This window comes from Malus domestica, chromosome 09 (assembly GCF_042453785.1).
Source record: "Malus domestica chromosome 09, GDT2T_hap1".
NCBI classification, from domain to species: domain Eukaryota; kingdom Viridiplantae; phylum Streptophyta; class Magnoliopsida; order Rosales; family Rosaceae; genus Malus; species Malus domestica.
The window spans coordinates 18,288,844-18,311,368 of record NC_091669.1 but is presented as its reverse complement, the minus strand read 5'-3'; the positions used below and the strand labels follow the sequence as shown (position 1 = coordinate 18,311,368).

Here is a 22,525-nt window from a genome sequence, read left to right as displayed (position 1 = left end):
ATAATATATGGATCAGGATCCTCTCCTAAGCAGATGGAAATGATCCTCCTAACAAGGTCCATCGGGCCGTTTATTTTTTATCAAACGGTTATAATTATTATAACTTTTAGAGGGGCCCCCTGTTTGTAACCGTTGGATAAAAAATGAATGGCCCGATGGGTCTGGTCAGGAGGATCCTCTCCATCTGCTCAGGAGAGGATCCTGGTCCATAATATATATACTTCAGAAGTTTAGTTATGGATTTAACAGCTTTTTCATACTGAGAGCACTTCCACCAGGGTGCAAATGTGTCTCCACCCAATCAAAAAACCACGCTAGGGGTCAGTCCATTCACTTCAGCCCACAAACTTGCCTGACACCCAGCCTAAACCAGGCAATAGACTAGCCCATTTTTGACAGACCCAAAGACCAGCCTATTTGGCTGGCGTGTGCAGTTCACTCGTGAGTGGGCGCGAGTAGGGGACATGGGTGCAGGCGGCGAGGCCCTCTATCAGCCCACTTGTTCTTCACCCGGAAGTAGGCGACGTGACCTTCTCAGTGCTGTTGGATTTCCAACGGCTAGTTTTTCTAAATCGTTGGATTTCCAACGATAAAAAAATTTTAAATTTTACTTTTAAAGTGGACTGTTCGATCATAGATTAACGGTCCACGTTTTTTCTCAAAAAATAAAAATAAAAATAAAAAGGCACAACGGTCAGAATTATGATTGTTGGCCACATGGCAGCTCCTTGGCTCTTGGATTTGAATATTTTTCAAATCCAGCTGTCCAGATTAATTAACTACATTAAAATTTATTAAAAATTATGAAAATAAACAGAAAAATTATAAAAAAATACAAAAAATTAAAAAAATATCTATAAATACCTAACCATCATCTTTCACCTTACATTTCAATATTTTCTACACTTTCTACACTTTCTACATTTCAATATTTTGTACACCTTGAGAGAAAAAAATGTCTATGTGGAAGCTTATTGAAGATGTTACATTGTGTGAATGTTGGGTTCACACAACTCATGACCCGATTACGGGTAATGAGATGGATAAGCGAGAAATGTGGAGTAAAATTACGAAAGAGTTTTGCAATGTACATGGAAAAGACGCCAGAATTAGTCAAGATCATCAAGGTCGTTGGAAAAAACTCAATGCATCCTTTACTTGTTGGAAAAACGCCATCTCTCATGCTTCCGGTAATCTACGTAGTGGGACAAGTTTAGCGGAACAGGTGACAATATTTTTATTTATTTATATGTATTCCACTCGCATCAATATTTTAATTTATTTATTTGTGTTACGCCTGCATTTTTTATAATATTGTCTTATTCCACATTTATAGACACTACAAGCACAAGCTTTCTACAATGCGAAGAACCACAACAAATCATTCAACAAATGAGAATGTTGGCAAATTGTCAAAGATTGCCCAAGATACAAAATTGTGTCAACCGGTCCAGAAGTTGTCATGCACGGCATGGGTCTACACAATTCGCCAAAACCAGACACGGCCAAACAAGAAGGCGACACATTTGAAGACACGGAAAGGACGCCTAAAGAAGTGCCGGAGACCCAACCGACTCGTCAGTCCCTCAAGCCTTAAGGTAAAAAGGCATCAAAGAAAAAAGGTAGTTCTTCCAAAAAATGACTACACTAAATGTATGGAAGAACTTGCTCACCAAGGTGAACTGAACATGGCACGGGAGAGATGAGGAAAAAGCTGCTACTATGGCAGCAATATTAGCAACTACTAAGAGACGTGATGCAGCGGCTGAGAGACAAGTAGAAATAGTTAATCGAGAGAACGAGATGATTAGAGATGCACTTAATCGAGAAAATGAGATGCTTAGAGAAGAAAGGATAGCTCAAGCAGATCATGACATTATGAACAAGTCTCTAGTAGGACTGTCTCCGAATTCAAAATATTTTTGGATATCAGAAAAAAAAAGACGTCGTGTGAAGGAGGCGTGAAAGAGATGCGGAAACAAGTCGAGGGGGTTATAGCTACACAAATCCTAGCAATAAAGATCCTAGCACCACATATCCTAGCTCCAGAGACTTTGTATAATTTCATATTTATTTGTAGTACTTTATTTAATTTCTTGTGTAATTTCTTATTTATTATTAGTACTTTATGTAATTTCTTATTTATTTTTATTTATAGATGTAATTTCTTATTTATTATTAGTACTTTGTGTAATTTCTTATTTATTATTAGTACTTTATGTACTTTCTTATTTATTTTTAGAACTTTATGCAATTTCAAATTTTTTTTTTGTACTTTATTTAAACACATCAAATAAGATTACATAACCTCACCAAATAAACTTAAAAAAAAAAAAACACACCAAATAAAATTACATAAACTTAAAAAAAAAAAAATACACTTTATTCTTCAACCACAAGCTCATTTTAATTATCTTTACCTTCTTGCAATCCCCACTAGTGCTCAATCAAGTCATTCTGGCGGTTTACGTGCCAGTATGGCTCTTGCACATCAGTGTACCGATGAACGATCAATTCATTGTAATGTCCATCCCGTTCCAAAGGCTCGTGTTGCATGGGAATTTTGGTCCAGTCATGAGCATAGTAGATACGTGTTCTTGAGTTGTTCATCGGATCCGACTCATATTCATCGATGGCATCTGATGCGAAAATTATCTTAACACACAAATTAAACCCTCTTGTTGTCAATTGTAGTAAAGAATGTAAGTATGGATTGTTCTAGGCGGGGGATTAGGAGGGATTGCTAAAACACTTGAAACTGACTTAAAAACATAAAATTAAGTTTAAAACATTAAACCAGACTCAAAAGATGCAATACAAACTAAAAAGACTCAAAACTAGTTTAAAAGACTCAAAACAGCTTAAAACAATGAATTAGACTCTAAACTGACTCTAGGGATGGTTTTGGACGAAATTAGGTTCTAACTTGACTCAAGACACTTAAAAACACAAATCAAAACAGATTTTTTACTAATAAAACACTTTAAAGTAAAAGGGGATTTGATTTTGACGAATTTGAAAACAAAATAAACAGATTGTAAACTAAAACAGATTTTGGACGAATTTGGGTAAACTATGGATGATGGGCTAGCTAGAGGGTTTTTCTCCACACATGACACACTTGCACATAAACCAATTTTCAGTTGTTCTTTCGATAAATCATGAAACTCAACACCCCAAGTTAATTAAGTCCGCTTAAATTAACCTTCAAGTTCTCCTTAAGTTATTGAATTGGATGGGAAAACGCATACAACAATTCAAGCATTCTTCAAAAGTCCTTTACGTGAACAGCACAATAAAGATACAATCAAAGATCATTAAGCATTATGAAAACTATCAGTATTGATGAGGCATTCGTTACTATGATGAGCATGAAACTCTTGCCAAGAATTCATTTAACGCGATCGTTTATAAGCGACCTCCACTACTTGTGAATATAAGTTTGTAACTATTAGGTGAAACTCCCTTATACTCTAGCATCATATTCATGCATGCAAACTAAGTGTGCACTCTTAATAAACATACACGAATAAGTTATCAATCAAGCAGTTAAACAAATTGAATTCACAACTTATGAAATCACAACTGAAGGTAATCAATTTATATTGCATGTATATTCATGGCTTTGAATTCCCCCTAGCTAAGGGGGGTTTAGCTCCTCATACTCACAAAGCAAAGATAAACAAATTTAGATATTGAAAACAAAGAATGAAAACACCTAAAAACGCTCCAACAATCCAACTTGAATGGCAAGCACGTCCAAGGGTCCTCATTCTTCTCTTTGTTGCGGCACAAGGTGTGGTTTTATGGATGAGTGGTATGAAGGAAAAAATTTGTCCTAGCTAAGAACAAGTAAGAACATTTGAATACATATGCAAACTATTAACACTTTAAAGTAGGCATGCATTAAAAAACAATTCATAAAACCCATGACTTTCAAAGCCTAGTATATGGTGAACCAATAAACTCTTTAACAACATTAAAGAGAAGTAAAGATTTAGAGTTTCTTTACCCTTGAAGCTCATCCTTGTTTACACAAGGGATTCACCCAAGTGGAGGGCCTTCAAGTCACCTCCTAGCTCCTTGGATATTGCTTGTGATTTCCTTCTCCTTTTGTGCTCCTTTGGACTTTGTGGATGTAAGGAAAGGATCTCCAAAACACCAAAAGTTTGGTGTCTCTAAGTCTCCACACCAAGGGTTAAGTGTGAAGATGAAATGGATGACTTAGGGAAGAAGAGATTGCTAGATTAATCTCCCTAAGTGGCCGGCCTCTTTGTAGAGAGAAAGAGAGAAAATGTTTCACCTCTTTGCCTCAAAGAAAACCCTAATTAGAAAATAGCTATAAAGTTGCTTTTATAACACTTTTCTTTGGTGAGTGGCAAACTTGCAATTAAGCAAACTTTCACCATCTCCTCACCATGGCCGGCCTATATGTTGTGATTGGGCTTATTTCCCATTTTGTTTTAGTTGTCATACAACTTAAACATAATGGGCCTTATGGACCAAAACACTTTTGGGCCCCGAAACCCAAAACCAACTTAAAAGCCCAATACGAACCTTTCGTAAAATTAATTAACTAATTAATTAATCTTGATCATTCTTCAATTAAACCATTTAATTGCATATCCATTTCATTTAATTTCTTCACTATCACCCTTACTCGGTGTACGATCCATTAGGTTCCAATTAGCGAGGTAGTGGGCGATTGTTACTCTTAATGATCGATTATGAATTGAAACCACATTTCAATTCTCCCTTTTATGATTAGTGTTTCCTAATCATTAGGGCTTCCACAAACCATGAGTGACACCTAGCAGTATGTCATGGTTACCCAAGCTAAGTAGAATTGGTTGGAGAACCTATCCAGTTACAACTACAATGCAATACGGTCCTTCTCTAATACAATACTCTTAATCACATTGTTTTAGTGATAGTTTGTTTCATGTCTACTATCCAATGTGATACATATCTATATGATTCCCTTGAATATGATTTGGAACAAACTTCCTAAGTCATATTCATATGCTTTGGCTAAAGACTTTAGAATCATATCTTAGAGTATACTCCTTCCACCATGGAAGGTTAGAGATCCCTTGTTGTGCATTCATATGCCTACATGACTAGATAACTTGACCCCAACAATGCCGTGGACACTCCGAGGGAATGCCGTTGACATGATCAAAGATCAAGGACCTAACCATTAGACATCTATGATGCCTCAGGTCAAAGGACTACTTTGCATATTGCAACTTTCGAGTTCTTACATGACATGTATGTTCGAACTCTCTTTTGATCGTTGTTCAGTGTACTCGATTACTCTTTCGAGCACCTATGTGTTTGTCTTAGTGTCCAACACCAAATGACTTGAGACTAGTCATATTCATGCTTGAGTCGACATAACACATACTAACCTTAGCGGATTGTCAATACCCAATTGGCAATCCTATGGCTAGGAACGTTTTAGGAATGAACATAAGAGAATGGTCTCGATAATCTAACTCAGTTAGATCACTTGTCTCTTAGATCAAATACATCCCTTGGATTCCCTTATTACTTAAACACATGATACAATAAATAGTGATTAACAATAAGCTTTGCCCTTTATTAAACATATAAAAGTTTAATACATTAAGTATTCCAAAAAGCTATTACATCAAATGAGTGGCTTTGTGGGCATACTTCCAACATGGTAAATTATGGTGGTGGATGGATATAGATGAGTTATGGTGAAGGGTGGATGGGTGGATTGTGTTCTCTCGGCCAAGGAATGAAAGTGTAAGTGTATGGAGTTGTGAGATGTGAATGTAGTGTCTTTTGATGGATCTTTTTCTCCCTCTTTTTGTTATGGTGAAGGGTGGATGTATTTATAGGCTAGAGAGAGGACCACCATCTAATTAAGGTGGTAGTGGTGTATGTTGTGGTAATGAGTGGATGTAATGGGTGTAGTGGGTGAGTGTTATGGTAATGAGTGGATGTAATAGGTGTAGTGGATGAATGTTTGGTAATGAGTGGATGTAATGGGTGTAGTGGATGAGTGTTTGGTAATGAGTGGATGTAATGGGTGGATGTAATGGGTGTAGTGGATGAGTGTTTGGTAATGATTGGATGTAATGGGTGTAGTGGATGGATGTTTGGTAATGAGTGGATGCAATGGGTGTAGTGGATGAGTGTTTGTAGTTGTAGGTCAACACACTTGCACACACACATGCTGATTTCTAGCCTTCTAATCTTCAAAAATGTCCATCCTCATGTCTCTATGCTTGCACTATCCAATCTTGGCCCAAAAATGCTCCAAAGTGCTCCAAATAGCACTTTGTTGCCAACTTTGTTATTTTGAACCTACAAACACACGAAAATAGCTTAAAATACATAATTAACTAAGAAATAACAACACAAATGCACAAGAACAAGCTAACTAAGTTGCATAAATATGCTCCTATCAGCATCATAATCATACTCATCTTCCACAATCATGTTATGGAGAATAATACACGTCATCATGATGGATCGAAGAACCTCGACATCAAACAGTTTAGCAACAGACCTGACAATCGCCCAACGAGCTTGCAGGATACCAAAACAACCCTCCACATCTTTCCTACACCCCTCTTGACATTTTGTGAAGTGTTTTTCTTTTTTAGTATGTGGATGTGGCACTGTTTTGACAAACGTAAACCATCTTGGGTAAATGCAGTCTGCAAGGTAGTATGGTCAGTCGTATTTAGTGCCATTAACCCAATATGTGCATCTAGGTGATTTTCCTTGCAGCAGATCGTCGAACACTAGAGATTGAGCAGCAAGGACATTTAGGTCATTCTGAACTCCTGAAACACCTAAAAAAGCATGACAAATCCATGCATCAAATGAAGCCACCGCTTCCAAAATGATACTTTTGGCTCACTTTCTGTTGCCATAAGCTCATTGCCACGCAATTAGACAGTTTTTCCAAGTCCATTGCATGCAGTCGATGCTTCCAATCATGTCAGGGAAGCCTCACATCTCATCCTTCCTCAAAAGCCTTCTTATGTCCCTTTGCGTGGGTGTCCGGAGGTACTCATTGGTGTACAGGGCTTCAATTGCAGAGCAAAACCGCATCAGGGACTCCAGAACAATTGTTTTTCCTATCCTCGTGATCTCATCCACTTGATCTGCAGATGCTCCATATGCAAGCATTCGCAAGGCAGCTATAATTTTTTTCTCTAGAAGAAGACTTAGAACACGAAAATCATCCTCTTTTTGCACAAAATATGGATCATGGTTGCAAATAGCACTCATGATTTTGTTGAACAAATTTCGTTGCATTCTAAAACGACGTCTAAAAACATGATCAGGGAATATGTTGTTGGGAATAAAATAATCTTCCAAGAGATCTTTACCTCGTCTTTCCCTTTTTCTATCGAAGTTTGTGGCACATTTGGGTTTGGTTATCTGACCCACAGCTTCCATGACGCGGCGGGAATATGAGGCCCTCTGCCTTCTATAGTCATCATTCGAGTCCTCCTCTATTGCGAAAGCTTCATCTCCACCTTCACCTTCCTCGAGATTGATTAATTCTTCCTGTTGTGCTAACAATCTTTTCTGTTGCTCCACAAATTGTTTATGCACTCTTCTTGAAGAAGACATTGTAAAAAAACTCAAGATTTGAAAACGATGAAAAAGGATTCTGAGCTAAAAAGAATGATTGAGTTTGGTGTGAGGATGGATGTAGAGATGTAGGGTTTATATGGACAAAAAAAGAAAGGATGAGGTTCTGGACAATGTCACGTGGCATTACGTGATTGGTTGAAAATTTTATCAAAATCTTGGCTAAATCATTGCATACAGGAAGTGATACGTGGCACGTCGGGATTGGTTGAAAATCTTATAGGAAATCTATCCACAAAATAGTACGTTCAGATAATGACACGTGGCGTAATAAGATTGGTTGAAAATCTTATCGTAATCTTGGCTAAATTATTGTAAACATATAGTGACACGTGGCGTATCGGGATTGGTTGCAAATTTTAATGGAAATCTATTCACAAAATAGTATGTTCGGATGACATGTGGCGTTACGAGATTGGTTAAAAATCTTATCTGAAATTAAAACTATTTTATTTATTTATTTTTTTATAAAAAATTTTATATGGGCTGGATGCTAACACATTTTGTGGGGGTGGAGATCGTTTGTGCCAGTGCATTTTTAGACTGGGTGCCAGTGCATTTTTTTAGGGGTGGAAATGTTTTAGCCTATTACTGTTTACTGGGGTCTATTATTGTTCACTTGAGTGGATAAATGTGATGGGTGCTGGCACAAAGTCTTTAGGCGTGGAATTGCTTTGAGTTGCACAGACGGTCTAGTGATGTCAACACATCTTGTGTTTTGAAAAAGTAGGCGATGTCCATCTACTTCGCCGAGATTGATCATCCTTGTTCCATAAGATATAGAAACATGGTTTGATCAGAATCAAATAAATTTCCTATATTCTTGGAGATTCCTACAATTTAAGGATTGATGTACATTGCAAGTAATCACACTCGTAAGAGGATGAAATATCTACTCCTAGTGGTTTAAAACAGATCTATATCCTACAACGATTCTATCTTGGCTAGAATAGATACACTATTCTAGGGTTTATCTCCAATAATGCAATTATCGAATACTCTATTTTCTTGCCTACTACTTAATTCTCATAAATTGCTTACTAACTTGACCGTTGGAGAACTTTTGATTGGTATCCCACCAATGCCACAGGGTGATCTTACGATAGTTTGTTCTTTTACAAGTATTCGAGTTTGTGCATCTCCTCTGCACACGGTGGTGTGCGATTTTGATTCCAACACATTGCATAATCCATGGCTCAAGATTTTCGTTAAATTATCACAAAATAACTGGTTTATAATTTGATTCACTAGTTAAACCAACTCCAATGGTAAGACCTAAACCCAAATAACTTGGGTGAAGTATTGGATGAGGATGAGAATGAGGCTGAGGTGAGTATTAGTAATCATTCATATTATAATTTTATGACTGAACAGTAACATAAATTGAATACAATGATTAATACTGATTACTTTTTCATGATCAACATTAAAAGAGTTGTATGAAAATGGTCGTGAGGGAGAAACATCATGAAGCATTGCTGCTTGTTTTATGGACACAATAGAAGTATTAGTTGCTGATATGTTATGTGGCCAACACATTAGATGGAGCATTTTGGAATTTTAATTTTCTGCTATTGAATTTCCTTTTTTTTGTTGTTGCTTGAGTATTTTAGATTATCATGGACTTTTCTAGAATAGCTAAATATTGTTGTTATACTTTCGAGATTCGGATTTGGAAAATGGTTGATTATTTGGATATGATGCTTATAGTGTTCTTTTTGTTTGTTTAAGGATCACTAGTTAATCAGTTGAATTTTAGCAAGTGTTATAGAACATTTTCTTTATTTTTAATAAGAAAGAAATAGCATAATGAGAAAATAGTTACCCGATGGAAAATCTATTATCCGATGAGTTCGTTTAGGGGGAATTTCCATTCGGAATTCTATGATTTCGAATTTGGAGAAAATTAACAGGTTCATATACGGGGGTGGCACATCCAAACTCAATCCGCCCTGTGGACAATATCTTCGATAGGATTGAGCTACTCAAACAGACCAGTGATGCTACCACATTTTATCGTACTCCGGGAAGGTAGGCTAAGTTAGTCGACTTCGATGAGATTGACCATTCTTATGCCGTAAGACACGGAAATCATATCCGACTAGGAATTAGATGAGTTTCCTATATATTTGGAGATTCTCAAAATCTAGTGATTGACGTGCACAACACTTAATAACCATCGTAAGTAAACACAATATTTATTCTTACCTTAAATTCTCCCGTTTTAATACGGATTTCATATCTTAAAATTCTCTCTCATGATTAGTATAAATACCCACACCATACCGTTACCTCAAGTTGACTTTGATTGTTGATTTCTTTATCAATAGTCAACTCCACCATCCACGTTGGTGTTCAAATTTAATTTCAACATGCCTTGTTGCCATCCCTACAAGCGGGGGAGGGTGGCACCGTATTATAAGAGGGAGTTAAACGTCGAACATGTTGAGTTGGTCGGAGGCCAAGAGATCACGTGCACCCCTACACAAACAGAAAATTTTAATTGTGACGGGAACACATGTAGTACACCACGTGTTTTAATAGAAGTGGTGGGAAATTTTATTTTTTAGCATATATATTCCACCATTTGTATAATGACACGTGGTGTAACACCCCGTCTACCGGTCATATTGAAAAATCTCTCTCAAGCGGGAGGAGAAAGCGACGTTGTAGGGTCAACGAAAAAAGAAGGGCTTTAAGGATCCGACACATGGCGTTTAGTCTTAGATTTACCAAATCCTACAAATATATAGGCTTCGTAATTTTGGAGAAATTTTTAGTTATGACGAGAATACGGATGGTGCACTATATATTTTTAAGCAAGTGGTGGAAAATTTTAATTTTGAAGTTATTAATCTTTTAACATATATAACCATCATTTATACAAAGATACGTGATGTATTATTTCGTATGAAAGTCACACTGAAAAATCTCCCGTAGTTTTAGCCTCTCCAGAGTATGCGTTTTCCGGTATCCAACCAGACCAGCCGACAATGGCTCTCAAACACTTCGGTCGCACCGTAATCAAATAATCGCCGATCGATTTGTTCAAATTTCAATTTATTTTTGTTTACAAAAATGTTTTCACCAACCCACTACATGGATTGAATTGTATTGAACATTTCAAAATTGTATTATCAAATATCTAATGATGCACAAAAGAAAACGGAAATATTGAAAATTTGCATTTCTAAAAACCGTATCTTTGGACACTTAGTATTACAGTTTAACAGTATTTTTTTTCACTTGTAAGTGAACGATATTAAGTTTGATTCTCATTAAAAGAGATGTTGAACCATATTATTATGACAAGTCTATTGTAAGACTTAATCCACTCCCCTACTCCCTTAGTGTAAATATTATTATTTATTAAAAAAAAAAGTAGCTTTGAGATTGAAGGCTATGGTTGAAGATATTCATCGGTTGGTAACTTCGTTTCACTCTATATATTGAGAAGCTAATTTTTCCGTCAATACGTTATTATTAGTGTAGGACTTACAATTCAAAAAATTCATATATGAGCTCATAATTTACCTACCCTTATTAGGAATGCTTTTCTCTTTGATTATATTGGGACCGAATATAATCGTCATTTTCCTATCTAATTAAGTTTTTTTTTTCAAAGAAAGAAAACAGTAGGTTTGAACGATTTTTTTTCCCAAGGTCTTGATCCGTACATACATCAAAATCACTTCAATTCATGCATTTCTTGCGTTAAGTTGCCTTGTTGACCAAAATGATCAGTCGCTACGTGGAAGAAGAAATATATGCATGCCAACACATGGATTTGTTCCGACCAATAACATAATTTACAAAAACATGATGTAATTCCTAGTGTATATATAACATAGGTCTTCGCTTAAACATTTCTATTAACCGACACTCTTTAAAACATATTATGAATATTTTTGCTCATCCTGATCAGTTATCCTTTAAAATAACAATTTTGTGCGTTAGTGACACCTATTTTGTAGGATTCATTTTATAATGTATTTCAACTATTTGAATCGTTTATATTTTGGTACATTATTCATAGATTATCCTTACAAAAAAATAGACAAATCCAAAACTATTAAGACATTCATTCGTAGTAAAGAAAATGAATAAATAGAGTTCTACAAAGAAACATTAAATTTAATCCAACAATCATATGATCTCGGATTTGGGTGATTTTTAGTCGACATGGTCTTTAATGAAAGATGATCTAAAAGATAGACGATTCAAATATTTGAAATACATAACGGGGTAGACTCCACAAAAATGTGCGTCAAAAGTGTGTATCCCCAAATCCTAACTCTATGTATTATATAGAATAATGAAGTCACAATTGTTTGTACGTGTGTTAGCATTTCTTGCCTAAAAGATGTTTATTTTGAATGAAGGATAATGTGGAAGTAGATGTTAGTTATTTGTTGATATTTTTTCATTCTCAATTTTTTTTTCTAACGAAGTGGAAGTTTCATAAAAAAAAAAAAAAAAACAATGAAAGTGGAAAAAAAAAAGAATGATGAAAAGAATAACGGTAGAGAAATCAAATATGATGATTTATAATATATTCTAATGTCCTGACTTGATCAAATTTAATAACATTAGAAACTATAATAAGTTATAATGCGATCTAAAAATATGATCTTACTCAACTAAATTACTTGGTGTAGATTAAGCAAACACTAGAATGAAAAACCAGTGTTCCCATTTGAGAATCAAAGGGCATCATTTGTTTTTCATAAATATTCTCATATTATTAAGTGGAAAGCCTCTCGTGCTCCATGGCTCAAAATTAATTTTGATAGTTTGATGGTGAGATCTCAAGCAGCTGTAAGCTCTGTCATCAAAGATCATAATGGGTCTCCTGTTGTTGGGACATGCAATCTTGTAGAGAATATTATATCTGTTACTGAAGATCTTACCTTACGTGATGCGCTTAAGTTTGCAAAAGTCAATGGTTTTAAGGATGTTTGTGTTGAAGGTGATTCCAAGCTCGTTATTGATTTTGTTTTGAGCAAGTGCATAATGTTTTGGCGATTGAAGACTATTATAGAGGATCAGATTACTTGCACGATCATTTTCTTCTACATTTTGGACTCATGTCCTTAGGGAGACGAATTTTCTTACCAATGCCATTACTAGCATTGGGGGTACTCTATTCATGATCTTTTATTTGGGATAGAATTTTTATCCACTACTGCTAAAAATGCTTTTCTCTTCGATTGTTCTAAAAGTAGTTGTAATTGTGGTTTTTCTCTTTAAATAATTTATGTTCCATAAATAAATAAATCACAGCGCATCATTTGGTCATGAAGTGTGCAGTATTTGCTGGTTGGTGAACCACCAATTATGGTGAGAAAACAAACCTGACCGATAGGCGATTATTTGCCGAGTTATTCAAACTCTTTAACGTAGAGTATAAAACTTCCCATCTCTATCAAAACCAGCTCTCCTTTAAGCTGCTGCTGGTCAGAGTACAGTACCAGTTCCCTTGAGCTCTGTGTCCTGTTGCGCGTTGCATCACATCAAATGCCATGACAAATCACGAATCCAACGGCTATGGTGTGTATGGTTTGCACAGTTTTTGCGGTCGACTCTCCCACACCAGATCACCACTGTATGTGTGGATGGCAACGAAGAGAGGGGGGGAGAGAGAGAGAGATCATGGGATCTGCATGTTTTTATAGCACAAGCCCGGCAATGGATCATGCAAATCCTTTTTCTCTCTTTTTTTTTTCTTGGGAGCACATAATATTAAAAATGAATAAATAAATGAAAAAAAAAATTAATTGGCCAATACACCAATGACAGCATCCCATCCATCAATTTCTTGGCCTGATAAAAAGTAACCCCATTAGTTTATTAAACTGAAAAGCTAAGCCTGACAAGATAACACGTGTCTTTGCTTATCCTATCCTCCCAAATTAACACCTACTTAATCAAGTGACTTTACCACTAATGAAGGGCAGTGTTGGGTTTTGTGCTAAACAAGAAATCTACAAGGGTTGTGTACTAAATCAACTTTTATTAACATCAATTCAATATAAATCACTAGGCCTTTTTTTTTTGGAAAAAATCACTAGACTTATTAGCTAGTGACTTGGAAGCAAGAATGTCATTGTAAACAAGTGGAGCACAAGGATTGGCCCTCATGTTGTCGTGTCGTCGAGTCTTCCTATCATGAACAATCATAAAAGACGAATGTGAGCGTGAACATGAGCTATTTATTCTAAGACCTAATCGTATAAATAGTGATCGTGATCATAAGGTATTCAAATGATAGTTTATGTGGTAAAAAAATTTAGATTTAAACCCCTGTGGTCACAGTCTGTTAGGATTTATGCCCTTCTGTCATTTCTCCATTAGGTTTAGGTTGGCAAAATCGGATAAATAGTTCCCGTGGTTATAAAGTATTCGGAAGATAGTCCTTGTGGTAAAAAAAAAATGGATTTAAACCCCTGTGGTCTAAGTTTGTTAGGATTTATGCCCGAAACATCGGATAAATAGTTCCCGTGGTTATAAAGTATTCGGAAGATAGTCCTTGTGGTAAAAAAAAAATAGATTTAAACCCCTGTGGTCTAAGTTTGTTAGGATTTATGCCCGAAACTAGAGGTTCTGTCATTTCTTAGCTATGCTTACAGGTGGAGCAGAGTTTCTCTGAGGAGACGCAACAGAACGAGGTGGAACTAATAAATCACATAATTCATTAAAATTCAAGATCTAATAAATCTAATAATTCAAAATGCCTTTATAAAATTAACGAGTTTTTGACTCCGAATATCCAACCGATTAATTAATTCTTTATAATATATTCTATTTTTCTTTGACAAATAAGACAGTAATTGTTGGCGTTTTCCCATAATTTTACGTAAACCTCTCTGAGATAAATAGTTTTTTTTTTGTGTAATTGTAAATGTGAAGCAAGTTTTCGTATCCTATTGGTGAAACTAACTATTTGAAATTCAACAGATTCTCTGTTTTCGTTTTTTTCTTCTTGTGAAATAACTGAGATGAATGAATTTTTTTACCATAAACTAAAATCTTCTCTCCCCCCCCTCTTTTTATTGTAAGATATTTTTTATTGATAGATACTCAGAAAAACTCTGCTCCACCTGTAAGCTTAACGATGGAATGACAGAACCTCTAATTTCAGGCATAAATCCTAATAGACTTAGACCACATGGGTTTAAATCTGAATTTTTTCTATCACATGGGCTATCTTCCGAATTCCTTATGACCACGGAGACCATTTATCTGATTTGGCCAACCTAAACCTAATGGAGGAATGACAGAAGGGAGTAAATCCTAACAGACTTAGACCACAAGGGTTTAAATCCTAACAGACTGTAACCACAGGGGTTTAAATCCGAATTTTTTTATCACAAGGGCTATCATCCGAATACCTTATGATCACGAGGACCATTTATCCGATTAGACCTTATCCTAAATATTGTCTCTATAAAAAACAATAAAGTAAAAATATGTTGTATAATCAATCTATAATATGGATTGACATATACTTCATCGAGTGACTTCGGTGCTAAAAGTGGTAAAAACGTATCGGGGTTTGTGTTAAATGAAGTTTGTATGTACTAAATTAACTTTTATTGACATCAATGCAATGTAAAGCACTAGGCTTTTGGCAAATAGGGCGGTGACTTTGGGAGCAAAGAATGTCATTCTCTCTTTTTCAAATAAAGAGGGGATGTGTTGGGGTTGTGTGCTAATGAGGCTGAACAACATTTGGGGTTGGTGACTGCGTGGTAGACCATCGAGTGTTTTTAGAGAGAGAGAGAGAGTGAGAAAGAGAGAGAGGTCAGCACAGCACGCTTTGCTTCCTGGGTTGAACAACCTCCTCCTCTTATTAACGTTGTGTTTTAAGACAGAGAGGGGATCTAGTTGCGTGCGTTTTGCTCTAATTTCTGTTTCCTGTTTTGGTGTTCTTTGGGGTGAAGGGAATCTCTCTGCCCATCTCTCATCTTTTAGAGAGATTTTTAAATGTGATCAGAACATGGAATGATACTTCACGTGTTATTATGTAAATAGTGAGATATATGCGTTAAAAAAGTTAATAACTTAAAAAGTAAAATTTGTCATCACTTATATAAAAATACATAATCTACCATCTATGTTACTGTAATAAAGAAAGTTTTTTTCATCTTTTTTTCGTTTTGGTTTTCATTTTTTTATTTGTAAATAGATAACGCTAGCGAGACTACTTTGTAAAATCTTCTCACAACAATTACTCATAAAACCCACGAGTCCCAAAAGTAGAGAGAGGGAGAGGGAAAAAAGAAAAGGAGAGAGAGAACCCACTAAAAAGCCTGCATCAAATTTAAAGGAAAAAAAAAACCCATATACATCAATCCCTACCCTATTTTAGCTTCCCTATCCCTTTTGTGTTTTTGGGTTTCTAACCCTTGTGAGGTTTTGGTTTTTCCTTTGTGCTTGTTTCTTCAAGATATTTTGATATCAAAGGTGTGTGTGAGACCAAGTGAGCAATTTGAGTACATGAGGATGTTGGCCTTCAAAGTTATGAGCTTTGGCTAAAGAAATTCGTAAGGTAAACCCCTTTCTCCCCTTTCGTCCCTTTTTCTTCTTTTTTATGCCAAGCTTGTTAATCTCCTCTAACTTTTCTGTTCCTTCCATTTCTCAGTGCGGTTCCTCCAATCTGTACATCTGGTGTCTGAAAGTACAAGGGGAGGAAAAAAAATTTGATTTTTTCACTTGGGTCATCCCAACAACTGAGTCTTTAGATATGGCCACTGAGATGGAGGGATGTACAAGGAAGGAGAAGGAGGCATGTCCACAACTGCTAGATTTGATTCCAAGAGAGAGAGACTGGCTTGTGAGCAGATATATTGAGAGAAGCAGCGGCCATGGAAGCTCCTCCTCAGAGGAGAAGAAGCTTGAGCTTAGGCTTGGCCCTCCAGGTCAAGACTGGTCAATGAAAAGAGAAAGAGATGAGAAGTCTCAGTCCCTTGTCTCTCTTGGATACTTTTCTTCCCCCATGTCCTCCAACCAAACCCAGAAATTTATTTCTTCTTACCAGCAGCAGGCAAAAGTTGCATCTTTTCTTCACCTACCTGTCACCCCCAACAAAGCGTCACAGCCCTGGTGCACTAAAGCAGTAGACTTGCAGAATGCAGAAAATAAAGGGTTTTCACCAGCCCCTGCAAATACAGCTGTGCTCCCCAACACCTCTCAGAAAAGGTAATCGAGCTTTTTCTACTTTCTTGTGTAATATTATTATTATTTTAATTTCTTCGGACAGGATATTCACTCACAGGTTCTCATTGCTAGGAGCTAGACTAGACAAAGTTGTGGTCCATGCATAATTTTTCTATTTTTTTAAAATTAATTTTCCATTTTTGTGAAAGTGTCAAATTATTTTCCTTTTTCTGTAATTTTTCCTGTGAGTCTGTGACACAGAAGTTATCATTGCTTTTTGCTGCTTTTATCATAATCAAGCTTGTTTTTCTTTTTTGGTCTGCCCAAGCATACCATCTGTTCTTCCATTTTCATGCATGGTTTTGGTTTCTCTGTCATTGTTTCTTAATTATCTCTTACAGTGTTACATTATTCTTTAGTTCTTAATGTCTTTTATTTCAATTAAAAAATTTATTATATGCAAATTTACAAGTTCTTTCGTATTTCTGTATGATTTAATTTTTATTTGTGCCCTGAAAACATTTACAATATTTTTTCCTCATGTTTTGTATGAATTTATGTATAATATTTTGTATGAATTAATTTGTGCTAATTATTTCTCTTTTGATATTCCAAAAAAAAAAAAAAAAAAAACTTTAAAAAAACAGAACTGCTCCTGCTCCAGTTGTGGGTTGGCCTCCAATTCGATCATTTAGGAAGAATCTTGCAAGCAACAAAGGCTCATCAAAACCAGCAGTCGAATCCGAAAATGTTGTCCAAATCAAAGATCCTAATGGTAAATCAGTTGAAACCAGCGGAAAGGGTCTGTTTGTGAAAATTAACATGGATGGAGTCCCCATTGGAAGAAAAGTGGACCTCGGTGCTTATGACAGCTACCAAAAGCTCTCCTCCGCTGTCGATGAACTCTTCCGTGGCCTTCTCGCCGGTAATTATCACTGTATCTTCACTAGTTAATTACTTTAGTAGCCATATTGTGAATTTACTTTTTAAAAATTATTCTTAGCATTTTTAGTTCAGAGTGTATGATTTAGATCAGTGTCTACTTCATATGGTCAAAATTAATCCCTTTTTTATCAACACAAATGTTATAATGTTTTGGTTTTTTACAGCAATTTGTTTGATGGGGTTTTCGGATTCTTTTTCATGAAAATACATCCTTTGTTCTTATATATAATTGTGTTCGTCGTTTGCGCGATCTTATGTTTAGCTCAAAGAGAATCCTGTAATGGTGGAACCAAGAACAAGCAAGAGGAAGAGAAAGAAATCACAGGCTTATTGGATGGAAGTGGAGAATACACCCTTGTTTATGAAGATAATGAAGGAGACAGGATGCTTGTTGGGGATGTCCCATGGCAGTAAGCATCTTATCATCTCTGTGGATCTGATGCAAATTTTAGATTATTATTCCTTCACTCGCCGATATGATTTCAGTTTTTATCTCCCATTTATCAAATCATGCAGCATTAGATTCCTAATCTTTAAACAATATATGCTTCTCTTTTTTATCCATAAAAATCATCCTACTGTTTTCGTTTGTTGTTTCTTAATGTAGTGATTCCCGCAACTCAATACAACGGCGTCGTATTGTGTCCTTTTGCACCTGAGATTAAACAATGTTGTGTAATTTGCTCCTTGATCTTTGATTTGCAGCATGTTTGTGTCTACTGTGAAGAGGCTGCGTGTGCTGAAGAGCTCTGAACTTTCTGCACTTCGTCGTAAGTTCGATGTTTAATCATTACATAGACAAACCTGTCTTTATTAATTAATTTAGCATTTGGTCCCTGCATCCTTGTAGAGATTATGATTAAACTAACGGTGATTTGTTTTCAGTTCGTAGCAGCAAAGATAAGATGGCACTTTGAATCTGCATTGAACTGAAGAAAGAGGAATTTTAATCTCAAGAATCCACCATGGAAGTTTGTATTTTGTAGTACACTTGTTTTGTGTGACTTATCTGAAATTTTGCTCTTGTAATTTCCCTGTCAAAAAAAGGAAGAGAGAAAAGGAAGGAAAATTAAGAGTTAGCTGAGTGATGTGTGTGGAGATGTATGGTTTTGTAATTTGGCCGAAAATCCTGTTTATTTTTCTTGGCTCTTGTAGAAAAAAGTGAAGCAAATAATGTGTTTTGGGTGGTACGTCACTTAATACATTATGCATTCGAGTAATTATGTTACGTTGATTCAATTGAGTGTCACATTACTTATTATATTATAATTGTGTTATGTTGATTCAATCGAGTGCCAGTCGAATTCACGATTGTGTATTACTTGGTCAAGAACATTATGCCAAACCACCTACCTAATTCCTACAAACAAAACTATCCATCTCATGGACCCAAATGAGAAATTTTTTTAGAGTGCCGGAAGCACGGCTTAGGACACTATATGTAATAGTACAACTGGTTGGAAATTTATTTTTCAAAATTTCAAATTAATTTTACTATAACACTTGATGTACTAGATCGTGATCCCTGCATACCGAAAAATCTCTTGAGTCAGACAAGTGTAATTTTGTTTGTTTGTTTCTTTCCTTTAAAGTCATTTATGAAGTTTGACTGCACGCAAAGGTTGATTAGAAAGTCATAAACATCTAATTTTAACCATATGTTGTCAATTATGCTAACATACTAAGCGAACTGGGGCTTGAAATCTGGCCAAAATAGAAAGACAAAGAAGTAAAAAGTAAGAAGACTTGGATTCCATGTAGTAATCATAGGAGTTGAAGATGACCATGTAGTTTGGGAAGAATTTTGAGTTGGGACCTTTTTGCCACGTAGGCCGGTCATTTACTAATCTGTTAACTTTGTGTTACGTCCAAAGTTAAGTAGGTGTTGAAATCTGGCCAAAATAGGAAGACAAAGAAGTAAAAAGGTAAGGAGACTTGGATTCCATGTAGTAATCATAGGAGTTGAAGATGACCATGTAGTTAAGGGAGAATTTTGAGTTGGGACCTTCTTGCCACGTAGTAGGTATATAACTTGTGTTGATCGGTCGTTTAATAACTTGTGAACTTTGTGTTATGTCCAAAGTTAAGTAGGTCTTGAAATATGGCCAAAATAGAAAGGCAAAGAAGTAAAAAGTAAGGAGCCTTGGATTCCATGTAGTAATCATAGCAGTTGAAGATGACCATGTAGTTTGGGGAGAATTTTATTTGGGACCTTCTTGCCACGTAGTAGGTATGTAACTTGTGTTGGCCGGTTGTTTAATAGCTTGTGAACTTTGTGTTACGTTCAAAGTTAAGTAGATCTTGAAATCTGGCCCAAACAGAAAGACAAAGAAGTAAAAAGTAAGGAGACTTGGATTTCATGTAGTAATCATAGAAGTTGAAGATGACAATGACAATGTAGTTTGGGGAGAATTTTGAGTTGGGAACTTCTTGCCACGTAGTAGGTACATAACTTGTGTTGGCCAGTCGTTTAATAACTTGTGAGCTTTGTGTTATGTTCAAAGTTAAGTAGCTATTGAGTTCAACTGACATTAAATGAATAGGTTATAATTGTTATCAGAATATAACTTTTGTTACAATTAATTGCTCCCCATTTATAATACATGTTATATTTTTAACCATACTTATCACTCAACCTATCACGTAACATGACGTGACACTCAAGTTTTTTCTAGTAGATTGGGCGTAAGCACTGAGCCCCTAGGTGTATTCAGTGGTAAATGGCAATCATGAATGCCATATTGATTTGCTAACTGATCACTCTCCTACAAAAAGCTATAAGAATGATGGGCTGTAAAGCTTGCTACACTTTCTCTTTTCCTACATTCCATTTGGAGAGATGCCAATTTGTACACTGTTCATTGCATTCAAAATTTCAAAGGGGTCCTTTTGGCTTAGGCCTTGGGACCTTTGGGTAAGAGGGATAAAGTAGAAACATAAACCTTATTTCAAAAGAATAGACCCAAAATCTCCAGTCCTCACCAGACATTCGATGTGATGTTCCTAATTCAACACTATCCATTGGGTCATAAATCAGCTATACAAGCGTGGGCGAGTGAGCGTACCGTATTCTTCTGAAGTATCGAGAACCATATTTGACGAATAAGACAGTGATGGCCATTAATACGGCTTAATTGTAGGGTTTAGATTCGTTTGGATATTTGAGGGGTGTCCTAATCAACGTGTGGGGGGGTATTAGAAAAACTGTCTGGAAGGTGTAAAGGAATGTGGAGGTTTAGGGATAAATGAAGGGTCTTTGTCTGTAGTTGAGAGCTGCCTAACTTTGGGGCGAAAATGAGACTGCCATTATTCCAAAGGTATCCGTATTGTGGTCTCCGCTTTTAAGTTAGGTTGAGGATAATGTTCCTATAGTCCACTTTATGTACAAATATTTTGCAAGCTATTGTAAACAAATCCAAAACTTTGCATGCTTATTTCATGTATTAAATTGGTATTTTGATAGTTACCCATGCGTGTATTTGCGGTTCTCAATGACTGTACATACATATTTTGTTGACCTAAAATTAAACAAACTCTGAGTGAAAATAGATTATTGTCTTTAGAATTTCCTATAATTTACATATTGTGCAGCTAAATGGTTATTCTTTGGGTTTTTTTTCTTTCCTTTTTTGAGAAAACAATATTAGGGGATGAAAGATTTGGGCTAAGTGGTATATAATTGGCAACATAATTGGGTATTTAAACTCATTATTTTTAAAATTATGAGAGCCGAGTCTGAGAACTCTCACTTACAAATGTAGTAGAATAAAAGTGACAAAATTACCCTCGAAGCACACGGTGATTCCCACGCGCATGTAACAGATAATAACGGCTCAATCAAGGAAGAGTCAAAGGTGATCAAAATAGTATTTATTCAAATCTTTCTCATCACTCCTCATCAAATCCTTATTCAAAAGGTAACTCCCAATTTTCCTATTTAATTTAGGATTAATTGCCATGTTAATTGCAAGATATTATTTCACATAATATCTTGCAATTATTCATACAATTTCACCATATATGGCCGGCCACTATTATCCAAATAGGGCCGGCCACTCCCCTATAAATAGCCATATTCTCCCACTAAAAAGTTAAATCATTTGCTACCCACAAACTCCTAAACACATTCTTTTCAGAATTCTAACTTTGGCATCGGAGATTCTTCTGCTAAAGTCCCCCCCCCCCCCAAAATTCATTGTGGACATGTGAGATTTTTGACCTTAATCTTAGGTTTTCCTAATATATGCCTACTTGGACCCCCAATATAGCGTATATCAAACATGCAATCCGTCTGTGGTATTCAGATCAAATCTAAACATGCATGACTCATTACGTTTTTTTGAAAACCCTCTGAAAAATCATGCAACCCTTAAGACGTGGTATTCATCCTAAGTGAACTTGCACATATTAACCGCAAGAAGCCTTCGTTAATTTCAGAGACTGACCTCCGACCAAAATTGCATCAAAAGCTTGCATGCTCGTGGCCTCACCCTAGCAAAAGAGATTAGTTACGCATATTCATAATTAAAATCAAAAGAAATTGTAGTGAAATAATAAAAGATTGAAAACACCTTGAATGTAAAAGTTTGGAAATCTCTAAGCTTGGTCAATTTCCTCTCTCATATATCATGTAGAGAAGAAGGAAAAATAGGGCTAGCCAAGTTTATTTAAACTGCTATCATTCAATTCTCCTAGAAAAAGGTCTTCCAATCAGATTAGGAAACCAAATAATTTAAAATAAATTGGAAATATAATCTTAAATTAAATAGTAAAATTC

The 22,525-nt window shown here is 35.8% G+C and overlaps 2 protein-coding genes across 3 annotated transcripts; one reads left to right on the top strand and one right to left on the bottom strand.

The window, feature by feature from the left end:
- Positions 1–6,993: 6,993 nt before the first annotated feature.
- Positions 6,994–7,623, bottom strand: LOC114827140 (uncharacterized). Its single transcript, XM_070804410.1, has 2 exons — positions 7,377–7,623; positions 6,994–7,232 (listed from the first exon to the last, which is right to left on the bottom strand). Exons 1-2 carry the CDS (start codon positions 7,621–7,623, stop codon positions 6,994–6,996), a joined length of 486 nt encoding a protein of 161 aa, XP_070660511.1.
- Positions 7,624–15,861: 8,238 nt separating this feature from the next.
- IAA11 (auxin-responsive protein IAA26-like) lies at positions 15,862–18,987 on the top strand. 2 transcript variants are annotated; one of them, XM_070827298.1, is made up of 6 exons: positions 15,862–16,190; positions 16,289–16,845; positions 17,451–17,728; positions 18,011–18,158; positions 18,454–18,518; positions 18,634–18,987. In XM_070827298.1, exons 2-6 carry the CDS (start codon positions 16,391–16,393, stop codon positions 18,663–18,665), a joined length of 978 nt encoding a protein of 325 aa, XP_070683399.1. In that variant the 5' UTR covers positions 15,862–16,190; positions 16,289–16,390; the 3' UTR covers positions 18,666–18,987.
- The last annotated feature ends 3,538 nt before the right edge of the window (positions 18,988–22,525 follow it).

Bases quoted from the DNA above. Each gene is read 5' to 3' on its own strand.
- IAA11 (XM_070827298.1), top strand. From the start codon at position 16,391: ATGGCCACTGAGATGGAGGGATGTACAAGGAAGGAGAAGGAGGCATGT. The intron at 16,846-17,450 runs GTAATCGAGCTT...TTAAAAAAACAG, and splicing joins CCCAACACCTCTCAGAAAAG to AACTGCTCCTGCTCCAGTTG. The intron at 18,519-18,633 runs GTAAGTTCGATG...ATTTGTTTTCAG, and splicing joins TGAACTTTCTGCACTTCGTC to TTCGTAGCAGCAAAGATAAG.
- LOC114827140 (XM_070804410.1), bottom strand. From the start codon at position 7,623: ATGTCTTCTTCAAGAAGAGTGCATAAACAATTTGTGGAGCAACAGAAA. The intron at 7,233-7,376 runs GTAAAGATCTCT...TTGTGCAAAAAG, and splicing joins TAGAAAAAGGGAAAGACGAG to AGGATGATTTTCGTGTTCTA.